The 14575-nt window shown below is 49.3% G+C and overlaps 1 protein-coding gene across 1 annotated transcript in view; it reads left to right on the top strand.

The window, feature by feature from the left end:
* The first annotated feature begins 1439 nt into the window (after positions 1-1439).
* Positions 1440-14575, top strand: part of BUB1 (BUB1 mitotic checkpoint serine/threonine kinase) — a 34249-nt gene continuing 21113 nt past the window's right edge. Inside the window, exons 1-16 of the mRNA XM_056357173.1 lie at positions 1440-1853; positions 2031-2113; positions 4619-4733; positions 5361-5489; positions 5733-5849; positions 6972-7090; positions 7269-7370; positions 8544-8670; positions 9434-9635; positions 10288-10432; positions 12020-12205; positions 12658-12722; positions 13010-13097; positions 13387-13456; positions 14023-14242; positions 14466-14556. Coding sequence (XP_056213148.1) covers positions 1833-1853; positions 2031-2113; positions 4619-4733; positions 5361-5489; positions 5733-5849; positions 6972-7090; positions 7269-7370; positions 8544-8670; positions 9434-9635; positions 10288-10432; positions 12020-12205; positions 12658-12722; positions 13010-13097; positions 13387-13456; positions 14023-14242; positions 14466-14556 — 1880 coding nt within the window. The 5' untranslated portion in view covers positions 1440-1832. The remainder of the gene's footprint in view (positions 1854-2030; positions 2114-4618; positions 4734-5360; positions 5490-5732; positions 5850-6971; positions 7091-7268; positions 7371-8543; positions 8671-9433; positions 9636-10287; positions 10433-12019; positions 12206-12657; positions 12723-13009; positions 13098-13386; positions 13457-14022; positions 14243-14465; positions 14557-14575) is intronic.

Consider the following 14575-nt stretch of genomic DNA (forward strand, 5'->3'; position numbering starts at 1 on the left):
GGTAGGAGCCAGCAGGGCCTCACCGCGCCCTGGCCCGCCGGCCAGGCCCTCCCCTGGGGAGCCCCCGCAGCCGTGGCGCATCACCCCTGGCTTCTGCTGGAAAACGCGCCGGAGCACACACCTCCCGCTCACTGGTAGTCCCCCCCGCCTCGACAGAACGGCACCTGTATGCAGGCACGGCCCCAACAGCTGTACGAGAACCCCATTCCTAACAGCCTGCCAGTCTCGAGATGTAAAACAAAAGACGCACCATGAAAAGGTACCAGCGCTTCGCTGGTAAGGCAACTACAGCTCAGGCAGAATTGGGGCAGTTGGAACCATGTGGTCCAGTCAACAGCAGCACCCAACACTGCGTTCCCCGGCCTTTGCACTGAAGGAACTTCCAAAGGTCTGAAACCTTGTTTCTACCGAAAAGCCACAGGACTGCTTATGGGGCTACAAACGTGCACTTTGTGATCTTAAGGGGTGCCAGGCAGGTTTGGTTTTTTTCCCCAAAACTGTTTGAACTTCTACAGTTCAGCAATATAGTTGAAAACCAGCAGCCTGCACAGCGTGCAGTAAATCCTCCAGAGCAAAGCAAGAGCACATCCTGTCAGGCGCAAGGAAACACTCTTCCAGAACACGCTAGCAATGGGAGGGGAAGAAGGAACACACTACAGCTATCTCCGCAATTCCTTGTCCAAAGCGCAAGAAGAAATTCAAAGTCCAAAGCACAAGCATCCTTCGTGTAATTTGCTCATTTATTCTACCAATGCATGCAGCTATTTCACCACTTAATTGTCCCCAGTTCTTTTTTTCATGTGCACACTTTCATACCGAGATCTGTCACTCGTTACAAGCACCTGTAAGGTATGCTGCTTAGCAGAGAAACAAACACATCCAGGAACATCGTGTCACGTTTTTTGCCAGTTTAATGTATCGGCAGCACTCCTTGGCCAGGGCAGAGCAGCGTATCTCTGTAGCAGACCTAAAGCAAGGCAACACAGACAACCTCGAGAAATACAGAAGTATGTTTGGTGTCATCGTTCCTGCATCCTCAGTATGTTGTTAAGTCTCCCACAGTTCAGGATCTTGTCATCTAAAGGACAGAAGAGAGTCCCCAGCATTCCACGGATGCCATCCTTTTCCAGCAGCGCTTCAACATTGCTTTCACCACCCCTTTTCAAACTAGCTCCGACGGCAGTGTGGGGCAAAGCCAGTTCTGCTCACAGAGTGTCCACCCAGGTGGGGCTCCTGGAGGGGACAACCAGAGGATCGTGTTGACTTCCTAAACCTGGCGAGGCTGCTCGAGGAGACAACTGGAGGGTCACGCTGACCTCCCAAACCTGGCGAGACTGCTAGAGGGGGCAACCGGAGGGTCACGCCGACTTCCTAAACCTGGTGAAGCTGCTGGAGGAGACAACCGGATGGTCGCGCTGACTTCCCAATGCTGGCAAGGCTGCTGGAGGGGAACAGCCGGAGGGTTGCACCGACCTCCCAAACCCGGTGAGGCAGCCGGAGGGGACAGCCGGAGGGCCGTGCGAGGGCCGGGAGGGCTGAAGGCTCCCGGCAGCGCGGCTCCCCCGGGCTCAGGCCGCCTCCAGCTGCTGCTGGGCAGCGGCGAGGCGGCGCTGGAGGCGGCGCTGGCGCCAGCGGAGGAAGCGGCGGCGGGCCCGGCCCGCCTGCCAGCCCACCAGCACGCCGGCGGCGAAGGCGGCCAGCAGCGCCCAGCGCACGGCCCGCGGCCGCAGCGCCTCCAGCGCCATCCCGGCCGCTCGGCTCGCGCCGCCCCCGCTTCCGCCGGGGCGGGGCCGCTAAAGGCGGCGGGGCCGCGGGGCGCGTCTGCCCGCGCCATGGCGGAGGCGGCGTCGCAGGTAGCGGGGTGGCCCGGCGGGAGGGGGGGGGGGGTCCGCGAAGCTGCGCCGTCCCTCGAGCCCTGGGCACGCTACAGAGGCGAGAAGCGCCCCGAAGGAAGCCGCTTCGGGTTCTGCTCGGAGTTCGTTTCAAGCTCCAGCACCTACTGACCAGCTGCACTTCTCCCTTTTCCACAGGATCTCTTGCTGGCAGCAGCATTTGTCTCTGATGCGCAGTACAACAGAAATATCCCTTTTAAAACCTCCCCAGAGGCAGTCAGGTAAGGAGTTCTGCGTGCCCGCAAACACCCGCGCCATCACCTTGGGGCAGGGCTCTGTGCTGGTCTCAAGCTGGGCGGGGGAGAACCCACTGCAACTGTGTCAAAAGAGCAACAGCCAAAAAAGGTGAAGGGCAAGGCGGGAGACCTCGGGTTCTCCAGCTGGATGCTGAGAACGTTGGGTGGGCAGGATGCAAAGAACTAGATTTAAACTGAAGTGTGTGTGTTAAATGGGGCTCGGTGCATCTGTGTGTTGAGGATGGGACAAGAAATAAAAACTTGGGTTTTGTTGGAGGGAAAGAAAAAACTTTCAAGCTGCAGCGCTCTGTGGGGATGAAGAGTTTTGGAAGCTTGGTCAGCCCTCACCAAGCTTGGGAGGGCATGCTGGAGCGTGGCTGTGCTGGGTGTAAGAGGCAGGGTCTCGGTAGCAGGGGGCTGCACAGCTGGCCTGTGTGGGAGAACAGCCCTGTCCCAGGCCATCGCAGCTGTTACAGGTTGGCTTGGCAGCAGGTGACACCAGCCCAATGCAACACCAAAACTTCGGCTAATCAAAGGAATGTATGGCACCTCTGCTCAGGTGTGCTTCAGAAAGGGTGGTTGCTGCTAGCTAGGGGCAGCAGTAATTAAAAGGTTACGTTAATTGGCAATAAGTGCCCTGAGTCAAGAATGTTTTTACCTGCAGTGGTGACTTTCTTTGCTTTTAGTTGCTGGCAAGAGGCTGAGCAACTTCAGAGAAGTGACTTTTCCTTCAGGTTGGGGCTGCTTTAGGCAAACGCCTGCCACGTGTAAAACTTAAGAGAAAGTGGCTAGTGTAGAAAGGAAAGGTGATACAACAGACTGCCAGCAAAGCGGTGGGTGAGCATTAATGGGTCCTGTAGCCCTCCCCACAAAACCCTTCCCTCTTACTTCTTGTGTCTTAGCTAATGAAGTTTCTTGGACATTTTGGAGATGCAAGTATAGTTAAGTATGTTTGTTATAAAGGATTTGAGCAGGTTCATGCTGTTGCATAGTTGTGGTGCCTGTCTGATTCGGAAAAAAACTGAGTGTGTGCATATAATCTTGGTGTGGTTTAACCCTAGCTGGCAACTAAGTACCACACAGCTCCTTGCTCACTCAGTGACACCTTGGTGGGATGGGGAGGAGAGTCAGAAAAAGATAAAACCTGTGGGTTGAAATAAGAACAATTCAATAATTAAAATAACAACAACGATAGTAACTGTAAAGAAGAGGAGATGGAGAGAGAGGAGTAAAATACAAGGGAAAAAGAAAAAAAGCAACAAGTGATGCACAATACAGTTGCTCACCCCACGCTGACTGATGCCCAGCCAGCCCCCAAGCAGCGATCGGCAGGCCCCAGCCAGACACACACCCCCGCACCCACCCCACCCCGGTTCATATACTGAGCCTGACGTTCTGTGGTATGGGACAGCCCTTCGGCTCAGCTGTCCTGGTTATGCTCCCTCCCGGCTCCTTGTGCACCTCCTCGCTGGCCAAGCATGGGAAACTGAAAAGTCCTTGGTTTAGAGTAGGTGCTACTTAGCAACAACTGAAACATCACTGTGTTATCAACATTATTCTCCTACTAAATCCAAAACACAGCACTGTACCAGCTGCTAGGAAGAAAATTAACTCTATCCCAGCCAAAACCAGGACACCTGCCCAAGTAGGCTTAGTATAACTAATAGAAATTATTAGGTTTTACATGGTTGTGTCTTGATGGTGTAATTAAGGGGATAATATCATGTCATCTGTGTAATTGCCTGCCCTGTAGTGTTTATGCAGGTGGTTAATTGGCAGCTGAGGTGACTCTTTGGCAATGTTGGCAGGGTTTTTTTATTGGCAGGGAAGCTACATGCTCTATAGAGCTACTCTGCATCTCCCTAAAGGAGCCACTGTTGTATGCCATAGTGTGAAACCTCCTGTGGGAGGCTGAGCTGGACATGTTCATGGTTTTTGCTAGCATTCACCAGAGGTTTTGCTGCTGTAGGAGTTAGAGTGCTGCTTGACCTGTGTATGAAAAAAAAAAAAAAAATTGCTGTGCAAGTCCATACTTCTCTTTGGTGGCTCTTCTTATCTCTTTGCTTTTTAACCTGAAAGAAAAAAGGATGCTAGATAACTGATCAGACTTAATTTGTGTGTCCTGTGGATACCTGAGCTTAGCAGAAGTTTGCACTCAAATTAAGGAACAAGGTAATTACAAAAAGGAAGCAGCTTTAGCAAATCTGCATGTTGCAGTCCTAAACTGAACTGGAGAACACCTGTGTTGCACCTTCCTGGATTTTTTTCCTCCCTGAAAGGGAGTATGGCATCCGTTGGCTATGATGCTATAAGAAAGGGCCAGGAAACAAATTGCCAAATCCCTGGCTGGCAGAAATTGTGCTGCTGTTACCCTTCTTCCTCCATGACTCGTTGGGACAGTGTGCGCTGTTCTTCCAAGATGCGTTTGGTAAGCGCATGGGTATGTGCACTGAGGCCTTTATTTATGGTGCCACTGCCTTCTTTCTACAGGCTTTATTATCTCTATAACCACTGGATTATGCGAACAGCCACCTACTTCTTCATCTTTCTCAACCTGTCCCTTGCGGTGTTTGAAGAACCTGCTGTGTATCCGCTCCCCTTCCTGGTAAGTTTTCAGCATAGGAGCAGCAATGCAGCCAGCATTGCGTTGCTTGGTAGAGCAAGCAAGGGTTTCTTGCTTGAAACTAGTTGTCAGAGGTGTTGGGAGATAATTGAGGTTGATATTTCCGTTTATACCTTTGCTCTACTGAAATGGGGACAAAAAAGAGCATAGAAGTTACACAGGGACTATGGGAGCCATCGTGGCTGTCAGCAGTGGCTGATGTGACTGCAGAAAAAGTCACATTGCTTTTCTGCACCTCAGAACAATTCCAGCCTTCTGTGTGACCTGAGCCCAGTCCTCATGTCTGAAGGCAGAAGTGGAGTGTTGCCCTTAGGACTGACTTCTCTGTAGCCTTTGTTCATTCAGCACTAGTGTGTTTGTGAGAGGTGTGCTAAGCAAATACAAATTTACAGGCTTTAACCTGCCTGTGGCAGGGAATTTCACAAAAGGAAGCCTGAAGCTATGGCTCAGTGCCAGATACATGAGCCTGTGAAACAGTCGACAGCAAAACCTGCTGGAAAAACTTTTATACTGACTCTGCCTGTACCCCAGCCTGAACATCCTCATCTGTGTGAAAAGGGCTAGCACCACTCTCAGTTGTCCTGACTTGGGCCCCTTCTCTCTCTGCAGGTCACTTCACTGGTCGAGGTGTTGTGCCTTCTGGTGTTCTTTGGCCGACTGGTACATTTTGCAAAAGTCACCCTTCGCAACGTCTTCTGGAAGGATACCAAGAACATCTGCATCATGGTTGCAATCCTGGTGAGTTAGGCCTAGGGGAGCCTCCAAGGTTGAAGTGGCTGATGCGGAGGTGGCGTTTTCCCCCTGTTGCTTTCCTGGTAACAAGCCTGATGTACAAGAGCCCTGGTCAAATCAACCAACAGTTGGGCCTGTTCTCATGAACCTGTCACCTGTGCGTGTCTTCTATCAGATAACCCTATTGTCATCACCATCTAGACACATCTCTGACATTACTTCTGGGAATTTTCCTTCTTTCTTCTACAGTTATCCCTAACAGACTTGACCATATGTGGGGTTCTCAGGATATACAATGTGAGGAGCATTCGATGGTCAAGAATTGTGAGGCCCATCTTCCTGATCAACTTTGCAGAGAGTCGCCAGGTAAGGAAGAGACCTGGTGGGATGTACCCCTGGTGCAGGATCCTGTTTTTAGACAGCCTGCTGCTTTCTGAGATATAGGGAATTTAGTAGAAAGGTTTTTGTGCAGAAGTGGCAGAATTCAGGTTCCTGTGAGTGAAGGTTTCTTTCAGAGGTGACCCAAAGCAATAATTTGAGACAGAAAAAAGGGTGCATTAGCACTGGTGCTGCTTGGGGTGTTGTGCAAAGCACTAAAGGGCTCCTGCCTGTACCTACGGGCTGGGTTATTGCTGTCCAAAACCCTGAGCATGCTTGGAACTAGAGGTTCTCACCAAACATGGTGCTGTGATTATTTAGGGAAGATCATGCTTAAAGCGTAAGACTGCAAGGAGAAGGAAGAATGTTTCTTGTAAGGTCAGCCTGTGTGCTGTGTTTAGTCCAGCCTGTATGGGAGGAGCAGCCTCTGTTTCCAAGCAGAGTTAGGTGCTGTCCTCAGGAGGTGTCAGCATGAGCAGTGCTGCAGATAAGAAAACTGTTTCTCCCTAGGTCAGGGACCAGGTTGCTTATTTCTGGAAGTCTCAGAGGTGAACAACCACATGTGTTGTGCTGTTCTCGGAAGGTGAACTTGCAGTCCAGATGGGTGATTTGGACTCTGATTCCTGTTGTCACAGGGAGATCTTTGCCCTGCTGCCCAAGACTGTTCTGGTCCTGACTTAGAAATGAATAAGCTGTTGTGGTATGGAGGCCTGGGGCAGGGAGCAGTTGAACTCTTGGGCTCAGAGTGTGTGTTTTGTGGCCTAAAGTGATGGGCTTCTGTCCCTGATCGGTCCCCTGCAGCAAGAGCATCTCAGCAGTGCGGCAGGGCCCTCTGTCCCTCGGTTAGCCGAGTTTGTGGTGGTGTGTGGATAGGATCTGCCCTTGTTGCATCTCCTCTGGGGAATGAGGAGGAAAGGCCTGATACCCTTGCACGGGTTTTAGCAGAACGGAGCTGGCATGTCTGGGTCAGAATTTCTGCCCTGTGACAGAAGTGTACCTGTGGAACCACTTTGCTTGCCTGTCCCTGTGTAGGTGTGTGATCCAGGTGGGTTGATAAGGGGGAAAGACAAGTAGCACCTTGCCTCTAAACACTTCCTTTCTCCCTGGCAGATTCGGAGAGCCTTCCGCAGCATCCGCAACACACTGCCAGAGATCACCTACGTCTTCTTGCTCTTCATGTTTAGCCTTCTCATGTTCTCCCTCATGGCCTTGAAGCTGTTTGGTGAGAGGTGTGAATATTTCTTTTGCTCAGAGCTGGATGGGAAGAATGTGTGTGATACTTTCGGGCAGGAGAGAATCTGGCAACTCCAAATGATTACTAGTGAATACAAGCACTGCTGATATGTGTAGTTCCTGTGGTGCGATGTGATCTCTGTGCTTAACTTTGGACTGTCCTTTTCCTTCTAGGAATCTCCAGACAGCAGAAGGTATGCCGTATTTCAAAAACTACCTAGAAATTGTGTTTGACCTCTATGTGCTGGTGACGGCAGCAAATAGCCCGGATGTCATGTAAGTATGCTGAGCTTGCAGTCTTTCTGTTGTGAATGCTGGTGCCCCGCTCCTAGTGGCAGGATCTCTGGTTAGAACAATCCTGTGTCTTGCACAACAAGGTATTTCAGAGTGGCAACAGGGCTCTTACTTTTTCCAGCCTGCGAGGGTTTCGTGAATTCTCAGCTATCTGTTGTATAAATGGCTCTGAACCAGGATCTGAGGTTAGGAAGACTTCTAGAAAATCTGTATTAAAAATCCTGCTTTCCAAGTGACCCAGTTTCCAATGAAGGCTTACACTATAGCAGGGGTCCTCAAACTTTTTAACCAGGGGGCCGGCGCGCGGATGAAGTGGCAGGAAGCCATCTGCGACTGCTTGGTTTCCCCCCCCCAGCCCGCGGCGGAGGAGGGCGGGGGGGTCTGTAAATACCAGGGGGCGGATTGAGGACCCTGGGGGGCCGTATCCAGCCCGCGGGCCATAGTTTGAGGACCCCTGCACTAGAGGGACAAACACACACGCTTTTGGATTAAAAGCCTTTCCTGGAAAGGAAGGGTGTGATTTAATCATCAGATGTCTTTTTCTTTCATAATATTTGCAGGGCTCTCTAGGCAGACTTTTTAAAATTTTCACAGCTGTGTTAAGCTTATGTGAGAGTTGGGCTTCACATCCTTATTTGTTCTGAGTTCCCATTTCGGCTTTTATTGTCAAGGTGCCATCAAAGAGGAAGGGCAGGCCAGGAATGGCACACTCGTACTGGAGATGTGCTGAACAGAACTGGAATGTTACAGGGGCCCTGGGCATTTAGACTGAGAAATGCCTCTAGTCTTCCTAGATTAAGTAGAAGAGGAGATCTGAGCGCAGTGAGGGTCTGGAAAGCCAGTAACCAGCTTCTGACTAAGGCATCACCTCAAGACTTTGCACTTAAATTTAGCCATGCTGACAGAAACTTCATGTCTGTGCTTTCTCTTCTGTATCCCTTCAGTCAGGGCCTGATAAACAGGATGAAAACCTAGCGGGGAAAAAAATGTTTTCCAAAGGAGCTAATCCAGGTTTTAGCTTGGCTGTTATCTAGCAAGTTTGATCTGCCTCTTGAAAACAGTACTTGGAAATCCATCTGGAAGATTGTTTTCTTATGGCTTCTTTTATTTTCCTGCTGGTCTGCCTAACATGTAGCGATCTCTCTGCTTCTTTAGGATGCCAGCATTTGACTTCAGCTCATGGTACGCCCTGTTCTTCATTGCCTTTGTCATTGTCAACACTTATATCTTCATGTCTCTCTTCCTGGCTGTTGTGTACAATAACTACAAAAAACACCTCAAGGTAATGTTTGGAGGGGGTGAGTTGCAATTGGTGACTGCCTGCTGTTCTGTATAACCTTGTAAGGAAATACCTGTTTTCAGTTGGCTCTAAGTGCACGGCACGCTTTTCATGCCACTGCGTGTGCCCTTAAAGCAAAGGGAACTTAAAGGGAGGCCAAATTAAATAGTTACTCTTTGCTGCTTCTGCTCAAACTGAGTAGGTGTGGTTTGGTACTTGTGATCAAAAGGTGAGAGCTGGGAATTCCTGAGTGTTCCCATGAGGGAACTGGCTCTTTCTCAGTAAGCAGGCTGCTAGGTCTTCCCAGAAGCTGGTCTCCTAAGGGTATAAGGTTCTTCAGCCTGCTTGTAATCATGTGCAGAAGCGGATCTCCACCCCTGTTCTCAGCAGTATTCACTTACGGATGGGAAGCATGTGTGGGCACATCCTCTTTGCTTCTGTGACCTGTGGACATGCAGATCCTGTGATCTTTACATCTCCTTCCTGTTAGGGACTATGCTTTGTCTTTTCTTCCGGTTTTTCAACGCATCTCCCAGCAGCAATCTGTTGATACTTCCAGTGTGCTGTGCAAGAGAGCCCATGGCTGCCTGTTAAATAGCATTTCTCATCATCCCCGCTGACTGTGCTGTACTCATTGTGTCTAATACCACTCCAACTGTGTTCCTCTGAGTCTCTTCTTGCATCTCTGTGCCATGAAAATAAGATATTTAAAAGCAAAAAGGGGAAAGGGTGACTGCCATTGCCTGAATCACAATAATCTCTCTAGAATGAGATCCGCAAGCTTGCTTACATGAAGCACCGCAAGATGATAGAGGCCTTCAACCTCCTGAAGGAAGAGGAGGGAGCACAGTTTGTGGTTAGAGAAGCCCGGTGGAAACAGCTTGTCAAACTGGTGGCTCCTGATACCAGCAACTCCCACCGAGAGCTGCTGCTACGCATTTCGGATGATGAGCAGAAGGGTTTCATAGGTGAGCAGTGGGTCAAGGGACTGGGGAGAGCCTGTGGTCAGGAGCCTGCTGCTTCAAGGGTTTTGGCACTGGGACTGGTCATTTGTAATGGACCCAGAGGGACTCTAGGCCCCTCTTCCTGCTTCCCTCTGGACTGCTTAAGTCCTGAAAGGTGTTCTTTCTGCCTGTGCTGTAGCCCACGTCATGTACACTGTGGGTGGCTCTTCAAAGCCATTTGAGATCAGGCCAAGCTCACCATGGCAAACAGGACCTCCTGTTGTCAGCACAGGGCAAGGAAAGCCTCCCTTGTTACCAGATTCTGCCAAGCAATGTGGCTTCCCTCACAGTCCTCTAGAGCCTCTTGCCCTGCTCCTGCTGGAGACAGGATATCAGGAGAGATGGGTCAGTCATGCTAGTTTATGCCCATCCTGATTGTTAAAGGTTTGTGTTGGTTGTTGGCCTGTGGCTTGAGCCAGTCCCCCCAGGAATGGGGCACAGGAGCTGTTTGAGTACAGAGTGCAGCCTGTCCTGTGGGCACATGCATTGCCTGCTGCCATAAACAGATACTGAGTCCAGGTTGCTGCAATTCATGTGCATATGGGTTTGCGTTTGCCAGATGGTGTCTTTTTTTTAATGACAGCAGACTGATGTGTAGTGCTCTCCTCTGCTACAGACAAGAAGTCCTTTGTACAACTGGCAGATCTCCTCAACATCCAGGTGATTACTCTGAAAATACGCAGCCATCCGCTGGGGCAGTGGATGCCTCGTGTATACAAGTCAGCAGCAAGTCGGTTCCTGCGCAGCATGGTTAGGCACAGGTAAGCCTCTGCTGGTGGAGGAAGCAGCTCTTAACATTCAAAGGGCTGCAGAGCAGCGGTGGTGCAAGCAAAAGCTTATCTGGGTGTCCTGCTGGAAAGCACAAAGTGCGTTTAGGCAAACATCAGGCGTTCAGTTTTCAAGTGTTCTGTGGACCAGCTCTGATCTTAGGTGACCTTAAGTGTTGTGGAGAAGCTAGACTTGGCTGTTGGTAAGTCCATACCTATTCCAGTCCCACTTACTCAGATTCTTCATGTGCCTTGAAGGACCAGACTAAACGCTTCACTTTAAGGTGATCTTACCTCAGCAGTCTCTGCAGCAAAGCTGCATCGTGCTGCTTCATCAGCTCTTACCGAGATGGTACTGTGAGCTAGAGCTAGAGATCTGAGTCTTCCCAAAATTGCAGAACTACTGAGGTTGGAAGGACCATCTAGAAACGGTCTAGTGTAACCCCCTGCTCAAAGCAAGGTCAGCTAGAGTAGGGTACTCGGGGCTATGTCTAGTTGGGTTTTGAGTGTCTCAAAGGATGGAGATTCCGTAACCCCCATATAACCTGTTCCAGTGTTTGACCATCCTCTTGTTTTAAAACAAACAAACAAAAAAACCTTTTTTTGTTTAAATGGAAAATCCTGTATTTCAACTTGTGCCCCTTGCCTCTTGTGCTTTCACTGGATACCACTGAGAAGAGTCTGGCTCCATCTTCTCTCCACCTTCCCATCAGGTATTTATGCATATTGAGCTGCCCCTTCTCCCCTTCAGGCTGAGCAATCCCAACCCTCTCAACATGTTAGATGTCAGACTATCCTATCCCCCAATTGTTTTTGTGACCCTTTGCACTCACTTCTAGTATTTTCATGTCTCTTGTACTGGGGAGCCCAGTTCTGAACACAACACTCCAAATGCAGCCTCAGCAGTACTGACTAGATGGCGGGGGGGATGACTTCCCTGGACCTGTTAACAGCACTCTCTAATGTAGCCCCAGGATGCTCTGGGCCGCCTTTGCCACCAGCAGTCATTACTGGCACATGTTTAATCTGACAACCAAGACCTGCTCAGACCCTCTGCAGTGCTGCTTTTCAGATGATTGACCTCCCAGCCTGCACTGGTGCCTGAGGTTATTCCTCCCCAGGAGCAGGACCTTGCGTTTTGCTTTGAACATGGTGGGATTCCTCTCTGCCCACTTTCCCAGCATGTCTAGGTCCCTCTGACTCCAGCGCACCCAGTGGGTGTACCAGCCACGCCTCCCAATTTTGTATAGTCTTCTGGTTTACCCATCCAGCCTTTCTGCTTGGGAAATGCTGCTTGGCATGTTGGAAACACAGTAGCAGTCTCTAAGAGTTTGTTTAATACTGAGACCATTGACACTGGTGTACTTTGAAGGCTTGTGCTCTGTTTTCTGTTGAACTTCAAAAGCAAAGCTAAACTCTGCAGTAACTTCTCCTAAACTCTTACATTTGGGGAGAACTGATGGGTAAAGATAGTTTCCTAAATGGCAGCATTTAAGACAGGAAGCAAAGAACTTCTGAAATAACTGCGTAACTTTTACCTGTTTGGGTGTGGCAAACTGATATTTTTTTTTCTTCTTGCAGGGGATTTGTTTGGACTTACGACATAATCATTCTAATAAATGCTATCTTCATTGCTCTGGATGAGGAAACCCCTTATATTTCTTACGCGGAGTGGGTCTTCCTTGCTTTGTATATAGCTGAGATACTCCTGAAAGTGTATACTTACGAACCGAGAGCGTTCTTTGGCAAAAATCAGTTCTGGAACTGGTAAGTGGGATCAATGTTTGTGTTAAAGATGGTGTGAAAAGTTGTGAGACTTTTTGTGTTTGTGTTCAGCTCCTCAAAACCTGAAAGTTTCTTGGAGAGATGGGCTGCTTAACTCACATGCCAGGGCATAACTGAAATGATTGGATGCATCAGAGGACATTGTGCTCTTTCGTGGCCTAATCTGGCTCTGACAGAGACTACTGTGCTCTGCTCTGCTCTGCTCTCTCAGTCAGGGGTTGCTCTGCAGCATGTGAAGATGGTGGCTGGGCAGGGGAAAGTGTTTCCCTAAACCTAGCTTTCCCATCTTCCCACCCTGCAAATAGTTGGAGATGGTGCAGGGCTGTGTGGTGCAGATGTGAGGAAGAGGGGTCACTACTTGTTTTTGTCATGTGGCAGCTTAAGCACCCCTTCTGTCACCATAAATCTAACGGCACTGCCTTCCCTCGTGCTAGGTTTGATACTCTCATCATCTTTGCTGCCTTGACTGCAACGATACTCAATACCACCCTGAAATCGAGTAAGTGCAGCTTAACTAGTCTGCATGCATCTGGGAAACTCGGTGGTCTTGAGTAGTCTTTTGCTATCGCCTCGGGCTTGGGAGACTTTTTGACAAGATAATGAATTTCCTATAGGGTGTCTAAGAACTAACCCAGTCTGTTCTGTTTTTTTTTTTTTTTATAGCTACCTTGTTATATATATGTTTAACAAGGACATAATTGTAACAAATGTAAGAACATGCTTTATCTCTATGCTTCCCTGATTATTTTTCATAACAAACCAATTATTTTTTTCTTTCTTTCTCAGCCACAAAGTACAACAGCCAACAGATCCTGGATATTGTCTTCATCTTAAGGGTCCTCAGGCTAATAAGGATTGTTGACAGCGTTCAAAGGTAATGAAGAGAATGGGATAGGGATACGGTTGGTTTGGGGCAGGGTATGAGGGTGGGCAGGCTGTGTCAGAAGCTGGCCAAGGCAGTGCCTTGAGTTGCTCTGCATGGCTACTTTGGATTGACCATGGCCACTCAACAAAGCAGCCCAAGGCCTTGTCCCAGCATGCCTGGGGCAAGCCCAGCAGCCTCTCTGGAGGGTTCCTTATTTATAAAGACATGTGGGGAGCATGGGCATGGCCTTTATAAGAGCCTCCCCACACCAGGTGTTGTCGTGAATCGTTTGCTGTAGGTTCCGGGTCATCATGAACACGCTGATAAACATCGTACCAACAATGTTGACATTTGGTGGGCTGACTCTGGTAAGAAATCATGGTGTCTTAGCTCAAAGCACTCCAGTTTTACAGGAATGTGTCTTAAGTCTCAGGCTCATGCTGTTTCCAAGAGGATAAATGCAAATTTCTGGATGGCGGGCCCTTGAAACTGTAAGTGTCCACTTGACCCTTGGTCATTGCACGAGTAAATGTGTGCAGAGGGGCTGGGTTCCTGCTGGCTGCCGGGTCAGGACATCCTTCTTTGCTCCATGGGGCAGTGAAGATGTTCTCTGCGGTCTGGGTCTCGCACTGTGAGAAATCAAACTATGGTTTGGGCAAGAAGCTGAATGAGAAATCTGTTTCTCTAATAACTCCCTAAAAATAGCTTCTATTATGATTTGAGAATACTTCATTTCTATGTACTTGGGCTGTAGTTCTTGGCTTATTTATTCCTGCCTGGTAATCGCTCTCCAGTGGCTTGGGTCTCTTGGACTCTGTGCTGCCCCTCAGCTGCTTGCTGGCTCTGTAAAAACTGGAAAACCTGCTGGAACTCTAAAATTGCTGTGGAGCTTGCTGGTCACTGGAGAAGCAGGCAATGGGGTTTCTCTTCCCAGGTTGTGTACTGTATATTTGCTATCATTGGCATGGAGTTGTTCTATGGGAAAATCCAGTTCTTTCCTGCAAACTCAAATGCTCCTCACGCCCTGGAATGCGGAAACCCAGCTCTCAAGGATTCTCTGTTTGCCCGTGGGAAATACTGCAAGAATAATTTCAACAACTTTGCATCGTCCTTCATTGTCCTGATGGAGCTCACTGTAGTCAATCAGTGGCATGATATCCTTTGTGGCGGAAGGTTCAAACGAGAGTGCAGTGATCCGTGCTCTTCCCCTTGTATTGCACACACCCGTGCACGTAGTGCCAGGCAACAGAGAAATGGTCCCTGCAGAGGGCTTTGGTCAGAAGGTTGTTGCTGGCCAGGTTATCTGGTTCTTCTCTTTGCACTTCTCTCCAGCAAGACGTTCTCCTTTAATGTTCTTGCCCTTAACTCCCGTTATACTCTTTGCCAATGGATTTGCCAGCGTGACAGTTCAAGCTGCAAAGCTGTATTTCATTGCCTTCCATATTGTGATGGTGATAATTATTGTCAAGTAAGTTTTGGGTTGCTCT

This window comes from Falco biarmicus, chromosome 12, assembly GCF_023638135.1.
Source record: "Falco biarmicus isolate bFalBia1 chromosome 12, bFalBia1.pri, whole genome shotgun sequence".
Lineage (NCBI taxonomy): Eukaryota > Metazoa > Chordata > Aves > Falconiformes > Falconidae > Falco > Falco biarmicus.